Source organism: Nannobrachium achirus (assembly GCF_963921795.1).
Source record: "Nannobrachium achirus genome assembly, chromosome: 18".
Taxonomy (NCBI): domain Eukaryota; kingdom Metazoa; phylum Chordata; class Actinopteri; order Myctophiformes; family Myctophidae; genus Nannobrachium; species Nannobrachium achirus.
In genome coordinates this window covers 22013244-22041040 of record NC_137825.1, presented here as the reverse complement: position 1 = coordinate 22041040, position 27797 = coordinate 22013244, and the positions used below count along the sequence as shown (strand labels likewise).

Below are 27797 nucleotides of genomic sequence, written 5' to 3'. Positions count from 1 at the left end.
TTAAAATCCTTGTTGTGGATCTGGGACTTAATGTGGCCAGCCTGTGATGCGTCACATTACTGCGTCAAAGGTAATCACCAAACTATACAATAAAAACTGGTCAACATTGGCCAAAATATCAAATATTATAAGAAAAGAGACAAACATTTTTAAAATAGCCCATCTACAAGCTCACAATGCCCGGCAACTTGAGGCTTTGTGGTGGTCCCCAGATCAAATATGATTATTTTGGGGGATCGTGGCCTGAAAAGGTTGCGAAGCACTGAGTATATAGGGTTTAAGTGGTTAAAATAATGAATATCCACCATCCTTGAAAACTGATGCTTTCTTCAGAGTTTATCTTGAAAATCATGTTTTTTGATGATTATTTTTTCAAAATCAGCCTTTTATCTCCAAAGCAGCTTTGGAAATGGGTCTCGCTTTCTCTCTCTATGAAAAAAAATATTCTAGAAATAGGCTGGTTCAAATTGATATTCAAGACCACACCATCCAGTTTTCCGCGGCGTACTGTAATTACACATTTTAATTTAAGCTGTTAAGCTTTCTAAGGTCAGGGCAACTTTTCCACCCTATATGGGTCCTACATCTGTTAAACCACTAATGCTTAGAGAGGGTTAATTTACCTTGAGCGCCCATGAATGTAAAAAAAATATGGACAACGTCATTTGCAAATCCGCCATCTTTCTACATCCGTTCCACAAATTAATACCTACATGAATCAAATGAATGCTATTGGCTGGAGGGTCGGTCTTGACTGTAAAACCAGTAGAAAGCCTAGAAACATTGCCTACTTTATCATTAATTTGATTAAATTGATTAAATTAATTTGATCATAATTTACTTGCATATCATTGTGATTTAAAAATGACTTTAAACTAGTGATTGAAAACAAAGTGTTTATGAAAAGTGTTAAGTTTACACACACTCAGTAGGTTTATGGGCCCCCATGATAACTCGGAGAGTGTACACTCAGAGTTACAGACCTGCGAGGCCCTGGGTGGTTTACAACTACTGTATCGATCATTTAGCGTTCTGGAGGTCACCAGCAGAGTCCTGCAACGGGCAACGATTGAGTGCGTTGCATGCACGCACGGCTGTATTTACTTTACTGTATGTAATTGTGGGTAGACGGGCGGTCAACGGTTCAGTTATTTGACGGCGGTGCGGGTCTGGTTTAGACTTTTGTATAATCACGGGTAGGGGGTCAGTCTGCAGATCTGATTAATGACGGGCGGGGCGGGCACGGGTTGTCAGAATCGGACCCGTGCAGGACTCTGGTCACCAGGTGTCCAAATGAACCCTTACAGGTCTGTAAACCATGATAGTAGAGCTAAATGAACAGTTGAACACTGAGGATTTAACAGTGTAGATTGGGGGGGGGCTTCCACAGAGTTCCATTTGTACACTCTCAGACCCGTAAGTGTCCATTTGGACCCCTTTAATGGTCCCCCGAACTCAGCGTTAGACAGCCTAAAAAAATAATAAACTTGACAGAAATCGCACAGATCTAACACTGTGGCTGACATTCCCGGCAAGCTCGCCTGATAGCCATAGTGTCAGGTTGTCCTATTAACAGGCATGAATAATAAGATTGTTTGCTTTCTTAGGAGGCTGTTGGCAGGTTTAAAATGAGGAGAGAGAGAGGTGCCGGTATACAAATGCCCCTCCTTTCAAGCAGATCCCAGCGAATCTTTAACTGGATATCATTAGCACTGAAATATGACAGTGCACCTTCCTCGGGATCGGCAGTGTTCCATTATGTTTGACGCGGCGCCGCTCGAGTCGAGTGCCACTGGCGTTTGCGTTCCACACTAATCACCGTCTTCGCTAATGGGCGCAAAACTAGGGCCCTTGATGGACACCCGAGTCTGGAGGATTTGAAATGTCTTCTGCTTGGCGGTGTCTCTACCGGTGAAGCAGGCTGGTTGCTGATCCCTGCAGCAGTCTTTTTATCATTCAGAGTGCTGAGTGCGGAGACTACCTGCAGCTGTCAATGTGTGTTTACCACTGGATCCATCCACATAAGAGGAGAGAGAGAGAGAGAGAGAGCCACAGCCACTGTGTGTTTGAACAGTAGCTTGTGAGCCAGGAAGGGCAGGCTTTGTGTTGTATATTCTGCAGAATAGGTGATGAAAATGTGGTGGACTCTCACTCGCAGACCGTCTGCTTGTAAGCGTGCGGTCACAAGAATTCACTGATACTGTAAGCACACCTCTAAGAATGAACCACACAAACCCTAGCTAGCGTCCCTGACTCCCTGTTCTTAGCAGGTCATAATGGGGAACATTTGTCAGCAAATTGGTGAATGTTCCACCTATTTTGTGAGCTTGTAGAAAATAGCTGATCTTATGAGCTTGTAGATCGCCTATTGTCATTGAACAGATTTGGTGTTGTGGGGAAAAAAGTTGGGGCCTAATACCTTGGGGGACCGCGATCAACAGTATATATTATGATTCAGTGGTTAAAAGTGAAGCTGGAACTATTGAAAGTGTTTGCTCAGGAGAATTCCGGACGAGTGCCTTTTTTGCCGTAATCTGATGTTATTCCATCCATTAACCACTCGTAGAGGCAAAAATAAATAAAAATAATAATCTAGCCCATGTTAGCTGACTGGGATCGTTCACCTTTTTACAGCAGCCCATTATTGGTAAATGGTAAATGGTGCATTTATATAGCGCTTTTAATCCAAAGCGCTTTACATAGATTGTGCATTACATTCACCCATTCACACACACATTCATACACCGGTGGCGGAGGAAGCCATGCAAGGCACCAACCTACTCACCGGAGGCAATTAGGGGTTCAGAGTCTTGCCCAAGGACCCTTCGACATTAACTCAGGGGGAGCCCGGATTCGAACTGGGAACCCTTCGGGATTTATACCCTTCGTGCTCTAATACCAGTTTCTCTACCCCTGAGCTATGCCGCCCCTATTATTGATAAATCTCTGGAGACTCCGCCATTATGAAGTATATTATGTAAACAAGAAAAAGGAATCGTCGAGCGATACAAATAAGTGATTTAGCGTAAAATCCCACCACTCGCCATCAGCTGCCGAAACAAAAGAAAAACCTGTACCGATCGTTCTGGGATATCACAACATCAGATTAAAGGAGTAGTTCACCCCCAAAATGACTTTTTTCTATTGCATGGTCACACCATGGAGACTTGAGTTCAAAAAGTCTTTTTTTTATTCGTCGCATTCTTAAGACAAAGAAATAAATGATTATTGTAAATGTACCCCCATTGATTCTGGATGGGGACCCAAATGCATGGGCCTGGATGGGGACCCAAATAAGGCCCTAGATGGGGACCCAAATGCATTTGGTCAGAATCAATGGGGGTGAATTTAGGGTCAAGTAAATTTACCCCCATCGATTCTCACACAAATGCTTTTGGATCCCCATCCAGGGCCATGCATTTGGGGTCCCCATCCGGTAAATTTACTATAATTCATTTTTTGTCTTAGGAATGCGACAAATACAAAAAAATATTATTGAACTCTAGTGTCCATGGCATGAGTAATCAATAGGGGAAAAAAATCATTTTGGGGGTGGACTACTCCTTTAACATAATAAAACGGCTTGTGCAGAACTCTCCTTTAAGAAGATTAATATCTCTCTTCTCAACCGGTAGCTCTCACAATCAGTCATGTTGTATCTTATCAGCTTCAGTCTTTAATGTGCATCAAGGACATTTGTCACTCACTTCATTCATCTCTTGCCATCACCCACTGCTGTGTTGTGCAAGTGTTAGAATCCCTGCACAGTTTGCTGTTAGTTCATTTTATTGTCCAGGCCGGATGAGGCTGATTTTGCCAACAGTAGATCATGCAGTAGATGTAAAATAAATCACCCGACCACTGGGACGGACAATGTGTGAGTTTGAAATATCAGTCACGTTCTTTCTGTCTGTTGTTCACTTTTAATTGAAAAGGTACCTCAAACTCTGGCATCCTGGATGTGGCTGCCAGGGGCGTCACAAGGGGTAGGAAAGTGGGACTGAGTTACTAGGGTTACTAAGGTGGTGGAGGGGCCTTAATTATTTTATACTTTAGCTATTGAAAAATAGCAGATATACAAGCTCACAGCGCGGCACCGAGTGCCGCGCTGCGAGCTTGTAGGTCTGCTATTTTTGAAAAGTCGTGAAAATGTGTGCAAATCTTTGAATACATGAGTATTTGTTAAGCGAACATTTGTAACTCAAATTTTGCTTCTGGGGGGTCCCTGGAACTCAATATTTTGAGATGGGGTTCCGTGGCCAAATACATACCATTTTGGGGGTCCTTCACATGAAAAGGTTTGAGCTCCACTGACATAGAAACATAGGTTTTTCAAACCTCAGAAGGATTTGAAATATTCAAAGATTTTCATGATTTTTCAAAAATAGCAGATCTACAAGCTTGCAGCGCGGCACTCGGTGCCGCGCTGTGTAAATGCCTAAGTGATTACACTTGTGTTGTTTTGTTTACTTTTTATGTATATATCAGCAGTAGGGCCCTTGAGCTAATGCTGCTTTGTGAAAAAAGCAATTATAGACTTATGGCTGTTGTTCTGAATTCAATTAGTTTGAGAGTAGGATCCTTAGGAAGTGAAACACATTAATAATTACAGCAGATGGTACACTTGTTTTGTTTATTTTCCTTGTATGCAGACTTTTGTTGTAAACCGTGCGTAATTCTTAACCCGATGTGCCTGACAAAATAAAGCTAATCCATTCTCTGTGTAGCCCTTCAATGGGTATGTCCACACCAGTGGTGGAAAGTAACTAAGTACATGTACTACAGTCTAAGTACGTGTACTACAGTCACTTGTCAGTACTTTTACTTCTACTCCACTACATCTCAGAGGCCAATATTATACTTTTACGCATTCTGAGCTTGAGGATCTGCTATTTTAAAAGTTGAGAAATGGGACATTCTGCATAATGAGTACTTTCTAGTTGCTACTATCGGTACTTAGAGTTAATTTTGATACCAATACTTTTGTAATTCTACTCAAGTAAAATGTTAACTCCGGAGTCCGGACATATACTTGTACTCGAGTATTTCCACAATAGCAGTATTGATACTAAAAGTATTGAAGTAAAAAATGTGAGTACTTTTTCTCACCACACTATGAACGTCTTGTATGTTGCTATGTGTGGACGTGCGGAGCTCAGTTATAGCCGCATGGTAAATAATTAATATCACTGCTGATTATTATGTGTTGTGTACTGTAGGTCACAGATGAATACTGCGACAAGATGGTGAGGTGTTCAGCGAGGCCTGCTGTCGACTCGAAGGGAGGAGGAACTCTGTGTCCCTGCGTTCTCGACCACGGCCCATATGGGCCACCGGGTGTTGTCTGTGTCATGGAGGGCATTAATCAGTTCAACACCACCACCACACGCTCACGCAAAGTCCTCATCAAGTCGTTTATCCATTTATGCATATTTGCTCGAAGAAAATATGTACACTATGTTTTTTTTACAGGCTGTTGAACGTTTGCCAAAATAAACAACAGACAGACTGCAAACCAGCTATGCTTGCCCCTGCCTGTAATTAAGTGTTGTAAACAAGGAATTTCTAAAGCTGCTCTTAGCCGAGGTATTGTGTCATGTAATATTGTGCACACTGCACAGCACAGGATAAACAACAAAAGGCTGCATCTGGGCTTTATGGGATGCATGGCGCATTTGTCAGACAGGACAGGATTTGCTAGTGTTCTGCAGATGGCAAATATTTATAGATAAGCAATTCTGTAATAATGCAGTGTGTGCAGTCTTGTGTTATTCAAATCAAAGGCCCCTCCCTTCAACTTATTTTATGCAAACTCATGATTCACCACGTGAAGCCAGGCATCCCTATTCCGGTGACAAACATCTGATGAAAATTGCCAATCCACAGGCTCACAAAGTGTTAGAACAATGCACTGTGAGCTCGTAGATTGTCTATATTTTGGACAAAGATATTTGGTCTAGGGCAGGGGTCTTCAACAGGGGGTCCAGGACCCATATAGTGTTACTACAGGGGGGCCGAATCCTACATACACTGATGATAGTGCTGTCAAACAAGTCTTTGAAGCAATCTATGAAAAAGGTTTAATCTGCAACACAATTTTATACACTACAATATGTAGTCTCTCTCACAGCTGGGGGGTCCTTGGCCTGAAAAACGTTGAAGACCCCCTGCTCTAGAGCGAAGAAGAGGAGTGCTTGGTTTTTCCTCTGCGTCAAAAAACTGCCTCATTTTGCAGCTAAAAAGTACACTAAAGTTGAGGCGTAAAATAATCAATGCGGTAACAGAACCCTGATTCATATTTTGATCAGCACTGCCTAGTTTGACCTTAGCCTAGTGAGCCGGCCATGTTGTGCTGGATGGATGAGCCTCATTTGCATGACGTTTTGAGGGTGAGTTGTGATTATGCAAATTGAGATGCAGCCGTTGGCCCGTCAAATCGCAGTGCTGTATTCGTCATGCACCACTCTGCTGGATCTCCTGCTCTCCATAGAAAATGAAGGAGATCCACTGACTTGACGACATCCATATCCTAGCCAACAGAGCCAGTGTGTCTACACCATGATGGATTTTTTAAGGTTTAAATTGAATTGTGTCTGTCAATTGAATTACATTATGAGGAAGTGGTAAGCAAATTTCTTGAGAGGGGTCTCACTGCATGATATTACCTGTTTTCCAAGGCCTTTGCATTAACCAGAAATATTCTCATTTGAGCATTTACGGGAAACTGATCATCCAAGGATCTTCTCCACTGGTGTCATAAAGGATGCCTGGGCCAGGCCCCGCTCGTACCTAGGCTACAATTAGTCTCGCGTAGCCAGGCTTACTCATCTGCGAAGAGAAAAGCCTGGTGACAATATCAGGCAGAGACTGTTCAACTTCCGCCGTGAGAATTTCAACGGAAGACTACTACGCATGACGTAACTTCCGTTAAAAACAGCACTTCCGCCACTTCCGCTAGAACCAACCAGAAGTCATATTGTGGCCAGGGTGGGATACAATGCAGCATGACAGCGCGTTGTGGGTTCGAGTCCCGATCCCGACAGCCTTTGCTGAGTGTCATTCATTCATTCCCCATCCCTCTCTGCCCATTTCCTGTCAGCCTAGTCCTATCAATAATAAAGGCCAAACTAGGATGCTTGGGCCAGATACACATTACTACAGTATGTGCTGAATCTGCTGATTGTTGTTCACCTCTGTGAGACGTTGACAAGTCAAGATCCCCTACCTATATATAAGCTACCATACATCCCCTCTGGGAAATATTTGTTGTTTGGTGACCGTATCATTGTGTTGTTCACCTGAAATAGGCTTACCCTGACTCCTATGGGCTCCTATGTGAGGGCCATTGTCTTTCCACTTCAGATATTGATGGATTAGAAGAGGCAGCCCTTGGGCTCAGAGGAGCTTTCTTCACTGAGAGAGGTCATCTGTGGGAGTAGTCCAGTCCATAGGAACTGAAAAGCCTAGTCCTATCTGTCCAATAAACCCTCGTCAAAGCCTCTATCTGACAACAAGCCAAAACAGTTTTCCTCCCACTTGTTTTGAATTCTTACACGTGTCGGGGTCTCTCTTGGGAGAATGCCTTTCTTCCTTGACGCCCCGGAGAAGGATGAGGATTTCAACAGTGTATTTTGAGTCCTAAAAAACAATTATTTTAAGCCCCAAATGGAGCAGAGATTAATATAAGGTTAATATGCCTTTGAGAAACCCGGGGCCAACTTTATCATCGTGGCCATTAGCGTGCCTCCGCTGTAACAGTCACAGTACATCCATCCTGATCGTAGCAACGTGAATAATGATGACCCCCTTAATGAATACATCATGTCCGGGGCAACGGTGGGTTGATGTGCACAGCTGGCTGCCTCTGCGGGATGCTGATCTCCCTCTGCCCTCCCTTCCCCTATTCCACAGTTCTGCAGATTCAGGAGGGAGAGAGAGAAAAAAAATGTTTTGATGACACTGACAGTTACAGTAGCTGGGGCCAGCTAAGCAGCAACAACACAGGGAGGGAAGGTGATGCTGTCCCTGGCTCTACATTGGTAACCGACGTAAAACCAGTGGTTCTCAAAGTGGGGGTGTCCCCCTGGGCCTAACCTCGCGTCACCAGACTTTCCGCCTCAGAGGAAAGCCTGTTATTAGTTCTAAAACTGCCCATGTGATTTTTAGAAAATAATATTTTTAGAAAAAATCACACCCAGTGTGAAGTGAGCTAAGCAGTGCTATTTATCAGTTAATTTCATTTCATCCCATCGGGACATACGTATAAACAGACGCGGGGCAAACTGACAAAGCCTATGGGCGGTTAGCACCGCTCAAAAAGGGCGGCGGTTCCGGTGGTTGGTTCTGTTGGGAGTCGCATTGTTTTTGTTCCCCATATAATGCAAAATCAATTAGTTTATTCTCACTAGTCGCACTGCTACGAGTTAGAATAAAAGGTGAACTTACCAAACGATTATTATACCAAAAGAAAGGAAATGATTATACCAATTTAAAACCAATTTTAAACTATAGGGCAGGGTTCCCCAATGGGGGCTACTGTCAGGCCCCCACCAACCCCAGTAATAATGGTGGTATAAGAGCAGCAACAACATTAGTATATCGTCGTTGTCAGGTGGAAACCTCGTATCTCCAAATTTGTATGTTCTTTCGCAAAGCAAAGCCCTGCTTCAACATTCAAGGCCGTCTCACAAAAGTAGTGAAAACAGCGGATCTACAAGCACACAACTCCTCGCGGTGCGAGGCGTTGTGTGCTTGTAGATCCGCTGTTTTCACTAGTTTAAATCATTTTTAAAATGATAAATGCAAAACGAACGGTTTTGGACATAAAAGATTTTCACCCGACAACGACGATATCTGAACTGTCGCTGGAGTAGCTGGAACGCCACCGTCGTCCCCTGCAATGCTGTGGCCCTCGGCTTGGTACCCTAGACATGATTCGGCCCTTGGGGGAAACTAATTGGGGAACTCTGCTATAGGGAATCATTTTGGAGGTGGTTCCGGCTTGTGGTTCTGGCAGCCTGATGACTACAGTGTGACGTAAAGTTATTTACGCTCCCGACCGGATCTAATACCCCGAAAATTATATTGATCCCTGGCTACCCCGCCCCCAGGGGACCTTGAGGGGGTTCCCAGGGGGAACTATGATTGACAGCTGGGAAACAAATGGAGCCTCAAGCCCGTATCATAGTCGGGTCCGCGGTGGAAGGCTTTACACCGCGGTGTAGTCTTTTCGAGTCTTTTTGAGTCATGAAACTACAACGTTACATCATTCCTCACGGTGTAGAGCTTTCCACCGTGAGTCCCAACACATCTCTCTGTTTTTGGAGCGGTGAAAGCGCTCCCAATAGACAGGTATGTCCGTGGGTGGCTATGTCTCTGGGTGGCTATGTCTGTAGCCTGGCAATACCTTGAGTGGCCACACAAGTTAAAGGAGGGGCGCTGTTGTGCAGGCACACATACACACACACACACACACACACACACACACACACACACACACACATGCAGCAACACTCACCCCCCCCCCCCCCCACCACACACACACACGCACGCACGCACGCACACACACACACACACACACACGCGCACGCAGCAACACTCACCCCCCCCCCCCCCACACACACACACACACACACAACATCATGACACCCCCCCCCCCCACCCACACTCACGCAGCAACACTCACCCCCCCCCCCCCCCCCCCCACACACACACACAACAGCATGACACACACACACACACACACCCCCCCACCCACACTCACTACACAAATGCACACACACACACACACACACACGCGCACGCACCAACACTAACCCCCCCCACACACACACACACACACAACAGCATGACACATTAAAAAGCTAGCAACATCACTGCATTATAGATCTAGGACAGAATTCATAGATTTAGAACACATAGAATCAAAAACATAGACCTGGAACTGCTCAAATTCACCGCTCCACTTCGAACCAAGGTTTGATTTTTACTATCAGACAGACAGGCTCTACACCCCGTTCACTGATTGGTCGACCTGAACCGGTCTAGACAGGGTAAAGGACTTCACCGTGGGCCGTGACTATGATGGCCTGCACTTATTTTCTGACTTGAGGTGGAAAGCTTTCCACCTCAAATTTGCGGTGGATAGGTCTCCACCGTACACTCTGATACGGCCTTATTTGTAACACTCTCAGAGTTACAGGTCTGTAACTCTGAGAGTGTTACAAATAAATGGGACCAAATGGACCCATATGAGAGTGTTACAAATAAATGGGTCCAAATGGACCCATATTTCATTCCATTTGTACACTGTGGGGACTGTGGCCCCAATAAAATGCCTAACAATCTGGGGTACATTGAAAACAAAAAAAAATGTTGGACAACCACTGGGCTTAAACCCAAATGAATCATCTGAGCTACGGTGTATTAGATTACTTTGGAGAGAGAGAGAGAGAGGGCAATGTAGACAGAGTTTAGGGAACATTATGACTGGTAAAATGATACAAAATCCAGATATCGTATCACACATCACTGTGTCCAATATACTTCTATAGCTTCTCATATTATGAAGAAGAGCTTTAAATAATGGCAGGCATCACATTTTCAATGTCAAGACAGACAAATAAAAACTGAGTGGCACAGATTTATGTTGTTATTGCTAATTAAATTCACTATGCCCCCCATCTCCTCTCTCTCTCTCTCTCTCTCTCTCTCTCTTTCCCTTTCTATCTCCCTCTCTCTCTGCCTCTCCCTCTCTCTCTCTCTCCCCCTTTCTCTCTCCAACTCTCTCTCCCTCCCTCCCTGCCTCCCCCCTCATTCTTATTCAATTGGCTGCTCGCCCTCAGCCCAAGCACTGAGAGAGAGAGAGAGAGAGAGAGAGAGAGAGAGAGAGGGACCTTGTAGTGGAAGTAGCGGCAGCAGCATCATTTAGTATCGTGAAACCTTGGACAGAGACGCAGTCAGGATACAATACAAAGCTACCAACATGGTTGTTGGGCTTAGAATAAACGTCTTGTTGTGTGTTTTCATCACGCTGCTTCATGCCGGCTGCTGCTCGGCATCGCAGGTAGATGTGCTGAAGAGTGGTAAAGAAGAGGGCGAGGAGAAATCAGCTGGAAATTTCATGGAAGATGAGAAATGGCTGTCAACGGTCTCTCAGTACGGCCGTAAGATCAAACACTGGAACCGCTTCAGAGACGTGAGTCTGTTGGTTTTAATCATTGTTTTCACTTCATTTAGGCTGCACATGTGTAGCCTAAATTATTTACATGCAGTTGACCAGTGTTGGAAAAAGTAGTCTACTATTTTTTTTTCTTTTTACTTGTATCAATATTGCAATATAAATACTCCGTTACAAGTAAAAGTCCGGAATTCAAAATGTACTTTATAAAGCACCAAAAGTAAAAGTAGTACAAAATGTTAATAGCAGCAGATCTACAAGCTCACAACGAGTCATATCACGAAACCAATAGCCTAGGTGTAAACTATGTTTGCCTAAAAGTGGTTAATATGTATTTTAATATAATTTAGCCTAGGGGCTATAAGTAACTAGTCAAGTGTTAAAATAATTGTAGTGTATTATAGTGGAGAAAAAGTACAATATTTTGGATACGAGATGTAATGGAAATAGGCTATTCAAGTAAAGTAAAATCCCCCAAAATTGTATTTAAGTAGGCTACAGTACATGTTACTTTCCACCACTGGCACTGCAGTTGTTATTATTATTAAATTGAGCATGACATGTGTTGGTGATGAAATGCCTAGAAGGGAGTGATATAGGCCTAGGCTAATTTCGCTCAGTTTTTCAACTGTCGCTCTTGTGCACGCAAGTATAGGACTATAGGCTATCTAATTATGCAAATAAACATTTAGAAAGAATGACAGACAGGTGTTTGGCATTAGCAACAATTAGCAATGACATTTGCACCGCGTGTGTGTGTGTGTGTGTGTGTGTGTGTGTGTGTGTGTGTGTGTGTGTGTGTGTGTGTGTGCTTTAATACACTAATACAAAAGTGTGATATTATATAATATGAGTTAATTGAATGTTGTTTATGGAATTTTTTAAGGGATACATTTTGACCTTTATAATATTATCCATGAAGTAACCTAACCACTACAGGCTCAGTTACAATATATTGAATGAAATAGTGTTCAAAGGGGGAGCATGACTGCATGATGACTCGTTTAAGCTGTTTATGGGTAGGCCTACTGTGTGTGTGTGTGTGTGTGTGTGTGTGTGTGTGTGTGTGTGTGTGTGTTTCACATACATGACTGCTGTGTTGCAAGACACATTTCAGTGTGAACTGATAACATTCTGAATTTCTGACCATTTGACTTTCGGTATAACCTGAACCTCTGTTAGGCTATACTGATCAATATCAATTGATCGGTTAGTGCCACCCCTGCATAGCCTCTATGAAACGCACAACCAAAGCAACACGATTCTGACTCTCCTCCTTAGGGCTAGGCCTACTACAACAGTGGATTTCAACCTTTTTCCACATCAAGGTCCATTTTTTATTCAGCATTTGAGCCACGGACCATCATTTGATTAGATTTAGCCCCTCAGACCCAAAACTCAGAAGATTTTGTCCACAGTTCCATGCTGTATTGATGTGTTACCATAGGAGAGATAACTGGACAATTCTTCTACATTCTGTAATTGTGTAGACTTCTTAGAAATTAAGTAATGCAAGTGTTAAACAATAATTCAATTGAGAGCACAAGATGGACCCTTACAGCTCCATTTGGTTTCATTTTACACTCTCGAGGGTTAAAGATCTAAGGGTCCCTTTGGTTACCATCTCTCCATCATTTAGCTGGGGACAACCTGGAACCACCTCAAGGACCACTGGTGGTCCCCGGACCACTTGTTGTGAACCACTGTACTACACTATAGCTGCTTCCCCATGGATGTGCTGCTGCTCGCCCTGGGATGTAAAAGAACCTCTCTGTTTATTCTGTATTCATCTCAGCCATGTGAGGATAGCTCCGTTCTCACCAAGCTTTCCCCCTCGTTTAAAACGGGACGTTTGAACCGGTCTAGGCGGAAACCACAAGCAGAACTAGAAGCAGTGCTCTTCCGAGCACAGGTCTCCACCAGGCCAGGCGTCCTGGTGGTGCCACTGTATAATAGGCCAATGTAAAAAGGGTGGCATATGTTCTTCACCTTAGGCTTAGACCTTTCATGGCAATCGGACGCTGCATGCATGATTTGAAGCATTGTGTTCCAAAAATGTGTTTTGCTAAAGTCTACCTGCTGGTGGCGCTATAACAGCCCAATGTGAAAAAGGTAGCATTTGTTCCTTGACCTAGTGGGAATATGTGTGGCAAATTTCACACTAATCGCAAGCTGCGTTGATGATTTGAGGCATTTTGTTCAAAAACGGAGCAATCCTGCAAACTTTGGAAGCCAATATTAGCCAATTAGGATGGAATATGAAATATCAGACGGATCGGACTTGATCACATGACTATAGAGATACTGTGTACCAATTTGCATGATTTTTGGATAAAATCTCAAGGAATAATAGGAAAAAAATGTGTTTTACATAAGTCGGCCTCCTATAGTCGGCGCTATAAAAGGCTGATGTGAAAAATGCAGGGAAAGGGTTTTTCCTTGGCCTCTAGGGAGTGCGCTTACAAAGTTTGAAACTGATCCGTAGAGTTATAGGTAAAACCACAAATTGGCCTGTTATAGCGCCACCATGAGGCTGATTTAAAAAAAAAATAAGTGGCATTTCTTCCTTGACCTAGTGGGAACGTGTGTGCGCGATTTCATGATAATTGCACTTTGCGTTTGGGATTTGAGGCATTTTGTTCAAAACGGCTCAATCATACAAACTTTGGAAGCCAATCTTAGCCAATCAGGATGGAATATGCCAAATCGGACAAATCCGTGTCGATCACATGACTGTCGAGATACTGCCTACCAATTTGTAGGATTTTTGGACAAAATCTGTAAGAGTAGTGCACAGAAATGTGTTTTGCGAACATCGGCCACTAGGTGGCGCTAGAAAAGGCCCATTTGAAAAATTTAGGGCAGAGGTTCTAGATTGGCATCCAGGGAATGTGTGTGCTCACTTTGGCAGCAACCGGGCCAACGGCGACTGATATTAGCTGCACACAAACTGCGAGGACGCACGCACGGACACACGGACGGACGGACGGACGGACGGACGGACGGACGAAGGGGAAAACATACTCTCCCCCATGCCTTCGGCTGGTGGAGACAATAAGCGGCGTTGCTTTGTTTTGGTTCGTTTCACCAATCCCTATTAAAATGCTCGAGTAGCCTAGTGTAGTCACTATACGAGTTGGACTAAAAGATGCATATACCAAACAAATTTTCCAAAAGCAAAACTACTTTGCATCAAGGGGTTTATTAGGTAGGCCCTAAAAGTTTGTCCTTGAGCGCAGGGGAATTATTTTGGGTTAAAACAGAATCCGGTTTGATCTTTCCGGCCAAATTGTAGTCCTTTGAGGACTACAACATGACGTAGAGTTGTTTCCGCTTCCGACCGGATCAAACCCCGAAAAGTGAAGGGGTCCCAGACTACACAGCAGGTGGTCACGGGGAGACATGGTTTTCATGGTGGGGAGGTGTTCATTTCGTAGAAAAAAACTACGGCGAAAAATCTTCGACAACCTTTTTTCACTGACGAAAACTAAATTTTAACTATGATGACTGAAGCTAAGACTATAGGCTAATGACAATTTCGTCAATGACTAAAATGTTAGGGAAAGGACTAGTAGAGAAGAGATCCAGTAGAACTAAGTAAAAGACAAGTAATTTTATGTTTGGTTGTGCTGGGGTGTTGCGCTCTGAAAATAGCAGATCTACAAGCTCGCAACAAGCTTGTAGATCTCGCAACTTTGCCGATCTACAAGCACACAACGCCTCGCGATATCGTTGTGTGCTTGTAGATCTGCTGTTTTCACTACTTTTGTGCGACGGCCTTGTATGATGAAGCAGGGCTTTACTTTGCGAAAGAACATACACATTTGGAGATACAAGGTTTCCACCCGACAACGACGATATACTAGTGTTGTTGCTGCTCTTATACCACCATTATTACTGGGGTTGGTGGGGGCCTGACAGTAGCCCCCGCGGGCCGCAAATGGCCCGCGGGCCGCCTATTGGGGAACCCTGTAGTAGAGCCTTTGTCCAACTCCTTTGATTGATTGATTTATTTGAATACTTTATTAGACAGAAATGCAAACAGCACAAGGTACTGACATTTGGTCTAAAATGATGCTTATACTTGAGTACTTCTTCTCTACTACACCTCAGAGGCAAATATTGTACTTTTACTCCACCACAGTTATTTGAAAACGTTAGTTGCTAGTTACTTTGTAGATTTAGATTATTATTACAAGACATACATTAACCACTTCAGCCCTATATACATGTACATTTAGGCCATTTGAAAATAGCCGATCTACAAGCTCACAATGCGTCGCATCTTAACTAGTGACATTCTGCATAATGAGTACTTTTACTTTTGTTACTTTAAGTCCATTTTGATATCAATACATTTGTACTTTTACTCAAGTACATTTTTAATTCCCGACTTGTACTTGTAATAGAGTATTTCTTGCAGTATTGATACTTTTAGTTAGGTAAGAATGTGAGTGCCACAGACTGCTTATTGCACTTCAGAATAACAGCTCTCCTCTCATTCTGCTTGAGAGGGGTGGTGCAGTATAGACCATTTGATATTACAGATCAACAGCTAAACATCATCATTTAGAACACTTCTTATGATCGTTTCTCTCTAGTTTGTCAGTCTCTGGTTGGAAAAATTAAACAAGGATTAACGTTTATTTCCAAATAGTAGCCCGAGCGTTTAAAAGAACCAGGCAGACTTTTTTGCAACATTCATTTACGTATATTTGAATGACTTTTAAATATGCAAAATGGGGTCAGACCCCTGGCTACTGTTTGGAAATATATGCTATGTTTATTTAACGTGTAAACAGTTAAGTTAGAATGTCTGATCAGAATAATTTAATTCAGAATCAAGAAACATTGTCAATGCAAACACAGTCAGTGATTCTGAGACCCCCAGTTTGATACACGTTATTTTAGGCCATGGATGGACCTCCATTTACAGACCTGTGTTGAGAAAGTGCTCAAGTGGGTTTAATAATCGCTTCTTTTGGGCTTGTTTTCATAGACCTGGTTGCTTATTTCTCTTGCAAAATCTGGAAACTCTTGAGTCCACTCCACTTTCATCAAAAGCCTGTCAAAGCGCAGGGGCGCCAGTTTAACATCCTGAACTTGCATCCTACAAATGGTCACAAATTTAAGAACTATCTACAAGCTCACATGTGAGCTTATAGATGGGGTAGTTGAGCTATTTTTTATATATATTTTTTTGGAAAATATACAATATGTTATTATTAGGGCTGTCCTCGACTCAGGATTTATGGAGTCGATTCGAGTCGCGGGGGTTAATCCGACGCGTCGACGAATCGTTTTATAGTCTACTTTGTATAAAAAAAATAAAAAAAAAGTGTTGCTTTAAACCACGTCAACATAATACAATAATACATTAAGAGATTAATTGAATACACTGTGTTTTCGGTGATATCGGTGCGCGAGCACAAATGTTATCTGCATAGCAGTGTACAACCATAGAGTTATAACACACCGTTAAAACAAATAAAACATCTCCGCTGTTTCAACTCTGCCCCGTCTCTCGGCAGCGTGCAGTAGAGATGAGACATTCGCGAACGATTCCGCTCTCTTGAACGGCTCTTTTAAATGAACGATGGGATCCAGTCCGCAGTCGCGGGACACAGAGCACTGACAGAGTAATGAGTCAGTGTCGAGAACGGATTCATTTCAGAAACGGATCATAAAAAGGTGGAGGCACAGCTCCCGCTAGAGCCAGAAGTGTGGACATGTCATGGACGCAAACACAGCGAAACACAATCATTCATCATGGATTACAACACTGGAACAATTCAGAAGCACTTTAATTAGAAAATGTAACTTGTAGCCTACACTTGTGTATGTTAATTTGACTTTAGAAGATTGTTTACTTCGTGGACGTGCGTTTGTGCTGTGGCAGGAGGTTATTTAATATGGGATTTTGACAGCATGCCTCCTCCTCTTAACGGAACACCGTCCCCGGCTCCGAATGTTTTAACGAAGCGGCGGTTCTGAACCGTTCTGGCCGTTCTGTCTCACTTTCACCCCTACGCTGGTGCGAGACAATAAATAACTGTTCGCCAATTGCTACTTGTCATTGGAAGTACATGACACCAGTCCAGCAGTGCACCGCAGTAGGCTAACTGGTGATATAAAAAATATATATATTTTCGCTTCGACTCAAACAATTGGCGTCGATTCGCGGGGCTTAAAACGACGCGTCGATTCGTCGATTTTTAGAGGACAGGCCTAGTTATTATACATCATTATATTGTTGTCACAATATTGTTATTGAAGCATTTAGAGATGTTACCGATCAATCGGCAATGGATCGGATCGGGCCGATCAAAGCGTGATCGGCGATAATCGGTGGTTTAGATCAAAAGGTAAATTCACCGATCCGATCGGATCGGTGCATCCGATCAACCAGCCGTTCAGTATGCCCACTTGAGGCCATTTTGGGGTATTGATTTCCACAGTGCTGAAGGAATAATTAGTTACTGCTATGATAATAAATACATAGTAATGCTGGTAAATAACTATAAGGCAAATATATAAATGAATTAATGAGTGAATGAATGAATTAAAGTTAAAACATTAACATTTAGAAAATATAAATAATAACTTGATCGGATCGGTGATTGATCGGTATCGGGTGATCAAACTTTTGTGATCGGTGCTCGCTGATCGGTTCCAAAAAACCTGATCGGACCATCCCTAAAAGTTATTGTAAAGTTAGATTTCTCCCATTTTACCCAGCCTGATGCATAACAGGCCACAGGCACGTTACTATGGTGCAACATGTATCTTTGTCATTATGGAAGCTAGAGTCCTTTTTTCATCAAGTCTACATTCACTTAGAAAGAGAATTCCGATTGTAACAGCTATACCACCAGCAAAGTCCAAGGACAGTGCCCTCCAAGGACCAGTTTATTGTCTCTCCATAATCATTCTATTAATCACTGCTGCACATTAAACTCATTCCCAGGTGCCAAAGCCTACTATAGCTCATCACTCCCAAGTCTTTGCTTCACCCGGCACTAATATTAACAACCGCAGAAAACTGAGGAGACATTTGACTAAAAAAGGATGTAGCAATCTTCCCTCGTTAAAAATGTAGCTGGCAGTGTGGCAGGTGCAAAACCTTTGCGGGCCTCCGTGGGTTGGTTGAGAGGCTGCGCGCGCGGCTCTTTAATGAGCTCCTTCCTTTGCACTGCTCACAGAGACTGTGTGTGTGTGTGTGTGTGTGTGTGTGTGTGTGTGTGTGTGTGTGTGTGTGTGTGTGTGTGTGTGTGTGTGTGTGTGTGTGTGTGTGTGTGTGTGTGTGTGTGTGTGTGTGTGTGTGTGTGTGTGTGTGTGTGTGTGTGGTAGGGGCTCATTTTGGCTGTGAATGAACAGGATAGTGTTGTCCACCCCGGCAATGCCCCGAGCCTCACACTGAGTGGACCACTGTATCCCGTACAAGGGTACGAGGGGTGCGTCTCACAGTGACGTTTGGACACACACACACACACACACACACACACACACACACACACACACAGCGAGATGCACAGCGCTCGCCTGATAATCCTTTCCACTAATGAACGCGTTGTCATTCAGGAGGAAGCGATAGACTAATTAGCTGCCGGCAGAGCGAAGCAGGGGGCCGTGCAGTGTGCAACCCTCTGGCCCTGCTTGGTCTCTGGAGAGGCCTGGAGGCACGCGTTGCTTCTCCTCCTCCTCCTGCTGTGTGGAGGTATTCTGCAATGTGAAGTGTTTGACGTCCTCCTGACGTTTCAGCTGCACGATGACGATGACAGCTCAGTGTTGATTCTGACAGCAAAGTTTGATTTCGTTTTAGTCATATAGTCTTTTGAATAACATTTCATTTAGATTTAGTCACTGAAATGTTTGAGTTTTAGTCTAGTTTGGTCAACTAAATATCATACGATTTTAGTCCACTAAATCTATGGTTTAGATTGATTTTGTCGACAATAAAATACGCTTACCATATAGGCTCTGATGCCTGAGAGCGTGTCGTGGCCGTGGGTTCGAATCCCGATCCCTACGACCTTGCTTTGCTGCATGTCACTCCCCATCACTCTCCCCATTTCCTGTCAGTCTACTGTCCTATCAATAAAGGCATAAACAAAACAAATCTTAAAAAAAAAAGGTATTTTGGCCAGCCATGATGACGTCGTAAAGACGTCGTATAATGCCTGATTATACACTTGCTTGCTTGCTGAAAATAGCCGATCTACAAGCTCACAACGTCTCTCAGATGAACAGTGACAATGACTGTGCAGCAGGCTATACTGTAAAGTGACACTGAGCTCCCTCAGCTCAAAGCCACCACGATGCCATGGCTGTGCGTTTCTCTGGCGCTGTCTGTCACTGGACTCAACCATTCATTAGCGTCCCACTGGGTTCATGCTTCAGCGCTAACAGCCAGTGTAATTAGGGTTATGAAAAAATGAGGAGCAGTATTATGAAGAGGACGTTACTATTATTCAATAGTGGACTGGATCATGAAGTTTGTTTCCTCTTTAAGGATGCCTGTCAGTCGGGAAGTCATAAATAAGGATGGCAGGCACTGTAACAAATTAATGAGGCTATATATGTGTCTTTTTCCTCTGCTTTGTAAATGTGAATGTGAGCCTCCTATCAAGGCGACCATAGTGGTTTGCTGCGCGTCGTGCTCTAATGAGATCAAATGGCAGAGAGCGAGTCACTACCATGTTATAAACCATGTATAATACCATGTTGCTGGAGGTGAAAGTCGGTGAATATGTTTCAGGGACTCTTCAGATACGGAGCAAACAGTCAAAAAAAGGAGATAATGTTAGCCATGCCTGATTTCCCCCGCACGATAAGTGTGGGTGGGTGTGACTTAATTGAAAGGAGAGGTGTTTGGGTTTTTCTTTTTGCGACGCCTTTCTTGTGGAAAAAGCTGTGCTCGGTTGGAATTTATTCTCGCAGGGAGAGCAGATTCAGCCATTGTGAAGAAGCTCAAAGCCCGCTTTGAACAGCCCCGTTGAACACAGCCAGATCTTATTATAACCACAGGCGTGTTCCACGGCTCAGAGATTCATTATTTTCACGATGATTTAAAAGCTCCATCCTCTTTCTACTGTGGCTGACTAAGAGGTGGCTAATTGCTGGTATAGGAGGTATACAGTATACTATAGAGTAGCCTATTTCAGAACTGCAGTTGTCAGTGCATTCTAAGTAGGGGGAGTGTTGTGTCCCTATAGAGTATAGAAGTAGCTTGAATTTAGCTCTTTTTCCGTCCACCTCTGAGTTGTTGATGTGTCGAGGGCTGAATAATTAGCCGTTCCAAAAGGTTTCTTCTTCGGGCCCGCATTGTTCATGCATTATTCATAGTGACATCTGCCTGAAAGTTGTGTCTGTACTGTTGATGCTCTCCGCGCCTTGCTGTAGGCAGCATGATAAACGCCGCCAGTCCTCGTCAGCTCGCCGCTCCGTCTTCATTCCACGGCTGTCGGGCGGGCGCTGACGGCAACGCCCCCCCGAGAACCCAGTCGATAATCCACCTCTCTAATGAACAAGCTGACCTACATCAGCACCCATTATGACGATGTCGATGGAAACAGATGGACTTGGGATGCACTTGTAGATTCACTAAAATGCGCAGAGGCTCCTTTTCTCCCACAGAGAAATACCTCATCCAACTATTCATTTACGGAATGTCTGCCCGCTGTCTGTCCGCCGTCTGATACTAAACAGTGTCGCCACCATATGGTAACAGCCACATGCTGAAACATTGCCCAAATTTGGAGATGACTGACATCACTGACTGACATCACTGACTGACAACACTGACTGACATCAGTCAGCCCACGTTTGGAGATGACTGACATCACTGATACTAAACAGTGCCCAAATCTGATATACCTGCATGCTGAAACAGTGACCAAATTTGGATATGACTGATATCACGGAACACCATATATGGACATAAACGGGTGAAACAGTGCCCAAACTTAGAGATGACTGACTCTTACACACGGGCAAGGACTAGTGGTATTGAATTTAGTGGTAAAGGGAAGGGGACACGTTATTATGTGTCTCATAATCAACAGAGCCACAAGTCTGATTCACCGTCCCGAACAATGTTGAATTTGCGCTACGACGCTGCTCGCCTGTTTCTGTTTATCTGCAATGACCTTCATTGTTATCCGTCATCAAACATAAGGGCGGGAATCTCATTTCACCCACTGGTGGGTAAACACCTCGGAACAGCTAGCACCTGGTGAAATGATAATGACATTCCTCACAACACTAAACAAAAATAATAATCAAGGAGGTTGTTATTTCATCGAGAGATGATCAAACATTGCTATGGGGATCTTTTTGCAAACACAGCCCAGCCACAAGTCGACCACATGGGGGATGTTGTTGCGACCGTAAGGAGCATTAGTATGGAAACCTGCAGAAAAGATCTGTCATACTTGATTACCCCACAATCTGACTGGCTGTGACGATTGTCTTCCCCACACACACACACACACACACACACACACACACACACACACACACACACACACACACACGGCGAGTGGCGACCGTCAGTCATAAGTTTCGAGACCTCTGTGGGGGTCTTGACCCGCACATTGACTACCGCATCTCGACTCACAGATTGACAACATTGTCAACCTCCCGGCTCCCGTGGAAGGAGGAAGAGAGTAGATGGAACAGAGATATTTGTTGTGCTACTGTTTATTAAGTGCTCTGGTGTTTTCTACAAACTGGGATTGTCTTTGCATGATTTATGCTTCTGACGCACCCTCAATTTGAATAACGATCAAAAAACAACGTGTCGCGACAACGTGTCGCACATCAGAGTTTTGTCTGTGGAGAGGACGAGGCTCAGCGCTTCAGGGTAGCGTGAGCAAGACAACCTGTGGGTCAAGAAAGACCCCCTGACGGTCGCCCCTCGCCATCATGGCGTCTTGCTGGTACTGGAACCCCAGAAGCGGATGTCACTGTTCCCTCCCATCATGGACCCTGTAGGACAGGGCTTCTCAAAGTGGGGTTAATCACAATTATTAGATTTTTGCCACAATAATCGTCATTTACATAGGGTCCCATGTGCTTATAGTTCTGAGGGCACCATTGTTGTTAGGAATTCTTTATGACTAGACTCACCTGCTCCAAACACCTGGCCGGGGTCCAGTACAGGCACCGATGACTTCAACTTAATGTCTTCTATGTTTAGCAGTATAAGTGTGATAATAATGCAAGGTATTTACTAGGCTCCAAATGGCATTGATAAATACCTTGCTTCAGGACGTGAATATTTCATTGTTGAAAACAGCGGGGTGAATACTGTAACAATTTGGGCCAGAGACCATGCAGGGACAATTTTAGGACATGCTCTTGCCTGGAGAGAAATGTCCCCTTTTTAAGTATGCTAGACGTTACTGTCGGATGTAGTGTGGTACAGATTCTTACCACTGTTATCGTACTTGTCCCAGCGCCATATACTGTACTACTTGTAGCTGCTGTGTTGAATTCCCCATTTATTCTTCTTTGGACAGGCAAAGCTACATGTTGTATTACTTTACAGCTATATGGAGCAAGGTGTCCTGTCTGCTCCATTGTCTCTTCTCACCGTGAACTGTTGGTGAGGAGAGATTTGTGTGAAGGACGTGCCGTGCATGAAGGGCTTTGTGTGAATACACAATACTGACTGTAAAACACAAACAGATTTAATAGCCTATGTGAGGTGTGCGTGTTGAATATAGCAGTGGTGGGTGATCATTTGTGTGTGTGTACGTGCGTGCGTGCTGTGTGTGCGGGTGCTGTGTGTGTGCGATAGAGAGGGAGAGAGAGAGAGAAAGTGAGAGGCAGAGGCTGTTAATTTGCCGAGTTGGCACGGTAATGGATACACACACCACAAAGTCATATTGAAATGACCTTAATCAAGCAAATCGTATAGCAGAAATGGGCCACAGAGCTAAAATGCTAATGGGTTTTTCCCTCTCAGTCGAGAGAACGCGCAAGCAACGCCAAGTCTCATTTATACAGTCCCCCATGAAAGACATGACATCCTTACACGGTCCTCTGTTTTGCTGTAATATCCACATGGCACTGCGGGAGGAGATTAGCATTACCAGGGAGCCACAACAATGCAATTTGTTCTCATTGCCTCGCCAGACAGGGGGATTAAATGTAATCAGTGAACTAGCATATTTAACTTAGCCATCCGTGCGAGGCTCTATCACGAGCGTCCCTGCAGTGCTACAGCTGGAGTGCTTATCGTCGCTATCTTCCCTTGCGCTGCGTGCCACCGCGAGGATCCAAACTCAAATGACTCTCAGTCATGCAAAGAACTCTATCATTTCACGTTATAATTGGCCTGTAAGCTTAATTATCTCAGACAGCGGGTAGATTTCTCAAAATGGGGGAAGTGGCATAATAAGAGAGAAATCAAGCGTAAAGATAGGTGTGGTGTTTAGTTTTTTTCTTTTACCATTCTCTAGCTAAGACATCTTGCTGTAGTGTGCACCAATGCTTGTTTCATAATAGGCAAACATGCAGTTAAAATTACTACTGCAAAAACAGCAGATCTACAAGCTCACGACACATTGCAATGTGATGAAAAAAGGAGAGGACCAAGTATAGACCCCTGGGAGACCCCGATCAGAAAAATATATGTAGTGTTTAGTTCAACTCTTAATCTGTACGGTGCTGCAAAGCAGCTCTATTGCATGGTTCTCAACCTGTGGGTCGTGACCCCCATGGGGGTCCCCAAATTATTTTGGGGGGTCCCCACATGATTAACTTAATGTGCAACATTGTTTTCTCACTCCACAGTAAACAAACTAACAAAGTTTAAGTGTATAGAGGGTATCTGCACATTTCTAATGTGGCAATTTAAGGACTTTATAATACCTCTAAAATGACAAATTAAACATTGGCCAAATTGTCAAATATAAGTTGCAGAAATTTGGAAAATAGCCGATCTACATGCTATTTTCACAATAGAACAGTATTATACAAAATGTAATGCCTCAACTCAACTCTTAGTGCTCGTCAGGGTGGGGGGTCCCTGGTTAAAATATGATTATTTTGGGGGTACCGGCCTCAAAAGGTTGAGAACCACTGCTCTATTGGAGCAGATGGGGGGTTAACCAATTAATTAAGACCTTACACATGTATATAAATTAGCTGCAATCTCACAACATGTGTCACCACCATTCATGAGCTGTCAGCTTGAAGACCTGCTATTTTCAACAAACAAATGTGTTTTGAACAGTTTTATTTCAATTATCGCCTGTAATTACATGCCCACAAGAGGGTTACCAGGTTGAAGGTGCAATGCTCAAGGGTACCTGGTACTGTAGGTCAATGGTGTAACTAGGGATGCCCCGATCACGTTTTTTTGCTCCCGAATCCCGATCCCGATCAAATATTTTTGCTCCCGATTCGATCCCGATCCTTCCCGATCCAATCTTTCGGCAATGCATTACAGAAAAAGAAAAGAAAAATGCTTTTATGTTGTCCATTAAGGTTTTTTTTATTTTATTTAAATAACAGTATCCATTCTATCCAAGCTTCTTTTTTCACTTAGTGCAGCATTGTATCAAAACAAATAAATAAATAAAAAAAGCTCATCAGCTTATATCATTTTTAAATATATAAAGACAAGGTGTTTCCCGATCTTTTTCTCCCGATTCCGATCTTTTGAAATCGGCCCGATCTCCCGATCCCGATCTGGGAATCCCTAGGTGTAATGTAACTAAGTATTTTTACTCAAGTACATTTACTTAATAAGTACAATTTTGAGGTATTTGTACTTTACTGGAGTATTTCCAAATGCCAATATATTTACTGCTACTTTTTACTGCTAAAAGGTTAGTTACTATATAGATTTTATTATTACAAAATATACATTAACCACTTCAGCTCTGTTTACTGTAGCCTACATTTCGTCTATTTGAAAAAAAATCAAACCTCGGTTCGAAGTGGAGCGGTGAATTTGAGCAGCTGTACCCTATGTGAGTGAGTGAGTGAGTGAGTAAACTGTGCCTGTGAGTGAGTGGTGAGTGTGCCTGGCCTGCACAAAACAGCGCCCCTCCTTTAACTAGTGTGTTGTGTGTGGCCACTCAAGGTATTGCCAGGCTACGGACATGGCCAGCCAGCCACCCAGCCACCCAGCCACCCAGCCAGCCACCCAGCCAGCCACCCACCCATATACCCACGGACATACCTGTCTATTGGGAGCGCTTTCACCGCTCCAAAAAAAGCTCACAAATATGTTGCCTGTAGATATGTGCTATTTTCAAAAGATTTTGTACCACTATTTTCAACCTCGATAAAATAGGTGGAAAACACACTAGGAACCCACCTGACAACATGCATCTCGGTTGGCGCCTCGGGTTAAAAAGGAGAGCATTTCAGGAAGTTGCATCACAGGACCGAACCACCCCCTTACTCTCACATACGTAGTGCGAGAGAGAGGGGTGTTGCTAATCAATGTCATGTCCTCCTGAGTGACACATCAGTGGGCCCAATGTGTGAGCAGGAGACTATACACAGATAGATAGATAGATGGGTTTCGCACCAAATTCTGGGCTCTGGGTACTTCAACTATTGAAAAATAGCAGATATACAAGCTCACAGCCGCGCTGCGAGCTTGTAGATCTGCTATTTTTGAAAAATCTTGAAAATTGTTGTTTGAATATTTCTAACCCTAACCCTTCTAAGGTGTGTTTTGAAAAACCTATGTTTCTATGTCAGTGGTGCTCAAATGCTTTCATGTGAAGGACCCCCAAAATTATATGTATTTGGCCACGGACCCCCATCTCAAAATATCTTGTTCCAGGGACCCCCCAGAAGCAAAATTTGAGTTACAAATGTTTGCTTAAAAAATACATATATTCAAAGATTTGCACACATTTTCACGACTTTTAAAAAATAGCAGATTGCCGCACAGTGAGCTTGTAGATCTGCTGTTTTTCAATAGCTAAAGTATAAAATAAATAAGGCCCCTCCACCTTGGGCCCTAGTAACTCAGTCCCAAATTCCCCCCCTTGTGACACCCCTGGCTGCATGCTCGTTGCTGGGAGAGATGCAGTAATTGGAGAGGATGCAGGGATGCAGAGAAATGGATTCAGTTGGTCCCTCCACTGCTGAGCCTAGCAGAACCCTGGAATGGAACAGTGTCTGCAGCATCTCATTCCTCTCTATCACTCTCTGTATCTCTCTCTCTCTCCCCCTCACTCTATCACTCTCTCTATCACTCTCTGTCTGTCTGTCTGTCTGTCTGTCTGTCTGTCTGTCTGTCTGTCTGTCTGTCTGTCTGTCTGTCTGTCTGTCTGTCTGTCTGTCTGTCTGTCTGTCTGTCTGTCTCTCTGTCTCTCTCTCTCACTCCCATTTGCAAAACAAAGATGGAGAAACTGAAAGAGAAAAAGCAGGGTATTGTGGTTGAACTCCTGCATAGAAGCCCCAGGGAGCTGTGTGTGTGTGTGTGTGTGTGTGTGTGTGTGTGTGTGTGTGTGTGTGTGTGTGTGTGTGTGTGTGTGTGTGTGTGTGTGTGTGTGTGTGTGTGTGTGTGTGTGTGTGTGTGTGTGTGTGTGTGTGTGTGTGTGTGTGTGTGACTGTGTGTGTGTATGCGTGCGTGCACGTGCATGCGCGCGTGCATGCATGCGCGCGTGCATGAGTTTGCGTGCGTGCATGAGTTTTTGCGTGCATCCGTCCAGGAGAAGCAGGCTGACTGCTGTGCCTGAGACAAGCTGCCTCTGCATACATAATAATTTGCACAACCGAACCGCGGCTATAGGAAACACAGCATAATGAGAAAGGCTGAAACAGTATGAAACACACACTTACTGAATTAGATGTTGTGGCTCGGCAGGCACATTACTATTGATCTAGACATAAAACATACTGTATGAAGCAGCATAAAATAATGAATTGCGTGTGGGAGAGGTTGAGTTTAGACAGTGTATATACTGTACTTAAACTACATTGATTCAAGTGTTGGGAAATAACTTAATAGATAAGGAATATAAGTGAAGCATAAACATCTACTTTTAATCTCATGTGCTCTTAACACCTTCTAAGCCAAGGGGAGCCCCTTAATGTTAAAACCGTACTATATCGCACATCCCCCCAGGGACTCTCAGCCACGTCGTACATTCCCGGACTTTGTCTTTAAAACCGGAATAAAAGCTTTTGATCCGAAAATCGGCGATCGTCTAACCTTCCCTAGTCACCACTCGTGCACTGATAGCTCATGCAGACCGTGCATGAAGCAGAGGTGACGTCAGCGCCTCTCCTTCTCCAAGGCTACTCCCAGCCATCCGTTTGCTGTCTGCACACTCGAGCTCCTACAGCAGCCATGCTTGGGGCTATGCTAGCGAAACTTTTCAGTTCTGTTCTTCAGTCACACATGGACTATTTGCGGGGACATTTACGTGAAAGGATCGCGCACGCGAAACGCACGGGGACATCGACGATCGGCCAAAACCCCCATTCTATCCCAACGGAAATCGAGAAAATCATGGTGAGTTACTGGCCTGGGGGAAAAAAAAAAAGAAAAAACAGCGGCGCTGTTCAAGATGGAGGGGCTGCGGGGTCATGTTTATAAACATAATATTATGTCTCAGATCACAATACAATAATAGAA

The 27797-nt window shown here is 43.8% G+C and overlaps 1 protein-coding gene across 1 annotated transcript in view; it reads left to right on the top strand.

Moving 5' to 3' along the window:
• Positions 1-10984: 10984 nt before the first annotated feature.
• The window catches only part of LOC308302967 (testican-2), a gene marked incomplete at both ends in the record, with an annotated part of 75478 nt that continues 58665 nt past the window's right edge, over positions 10985-27797 (top strand). The window contains one exon of the mRNA XM_080747286.1: positions 10985-11197. Coding sequence (XP_080603412.1) covers positions 10985-11197 — 213 coding nt within the window. The remainder of the gene's footprint in view (positions 11198-27797) is intronic.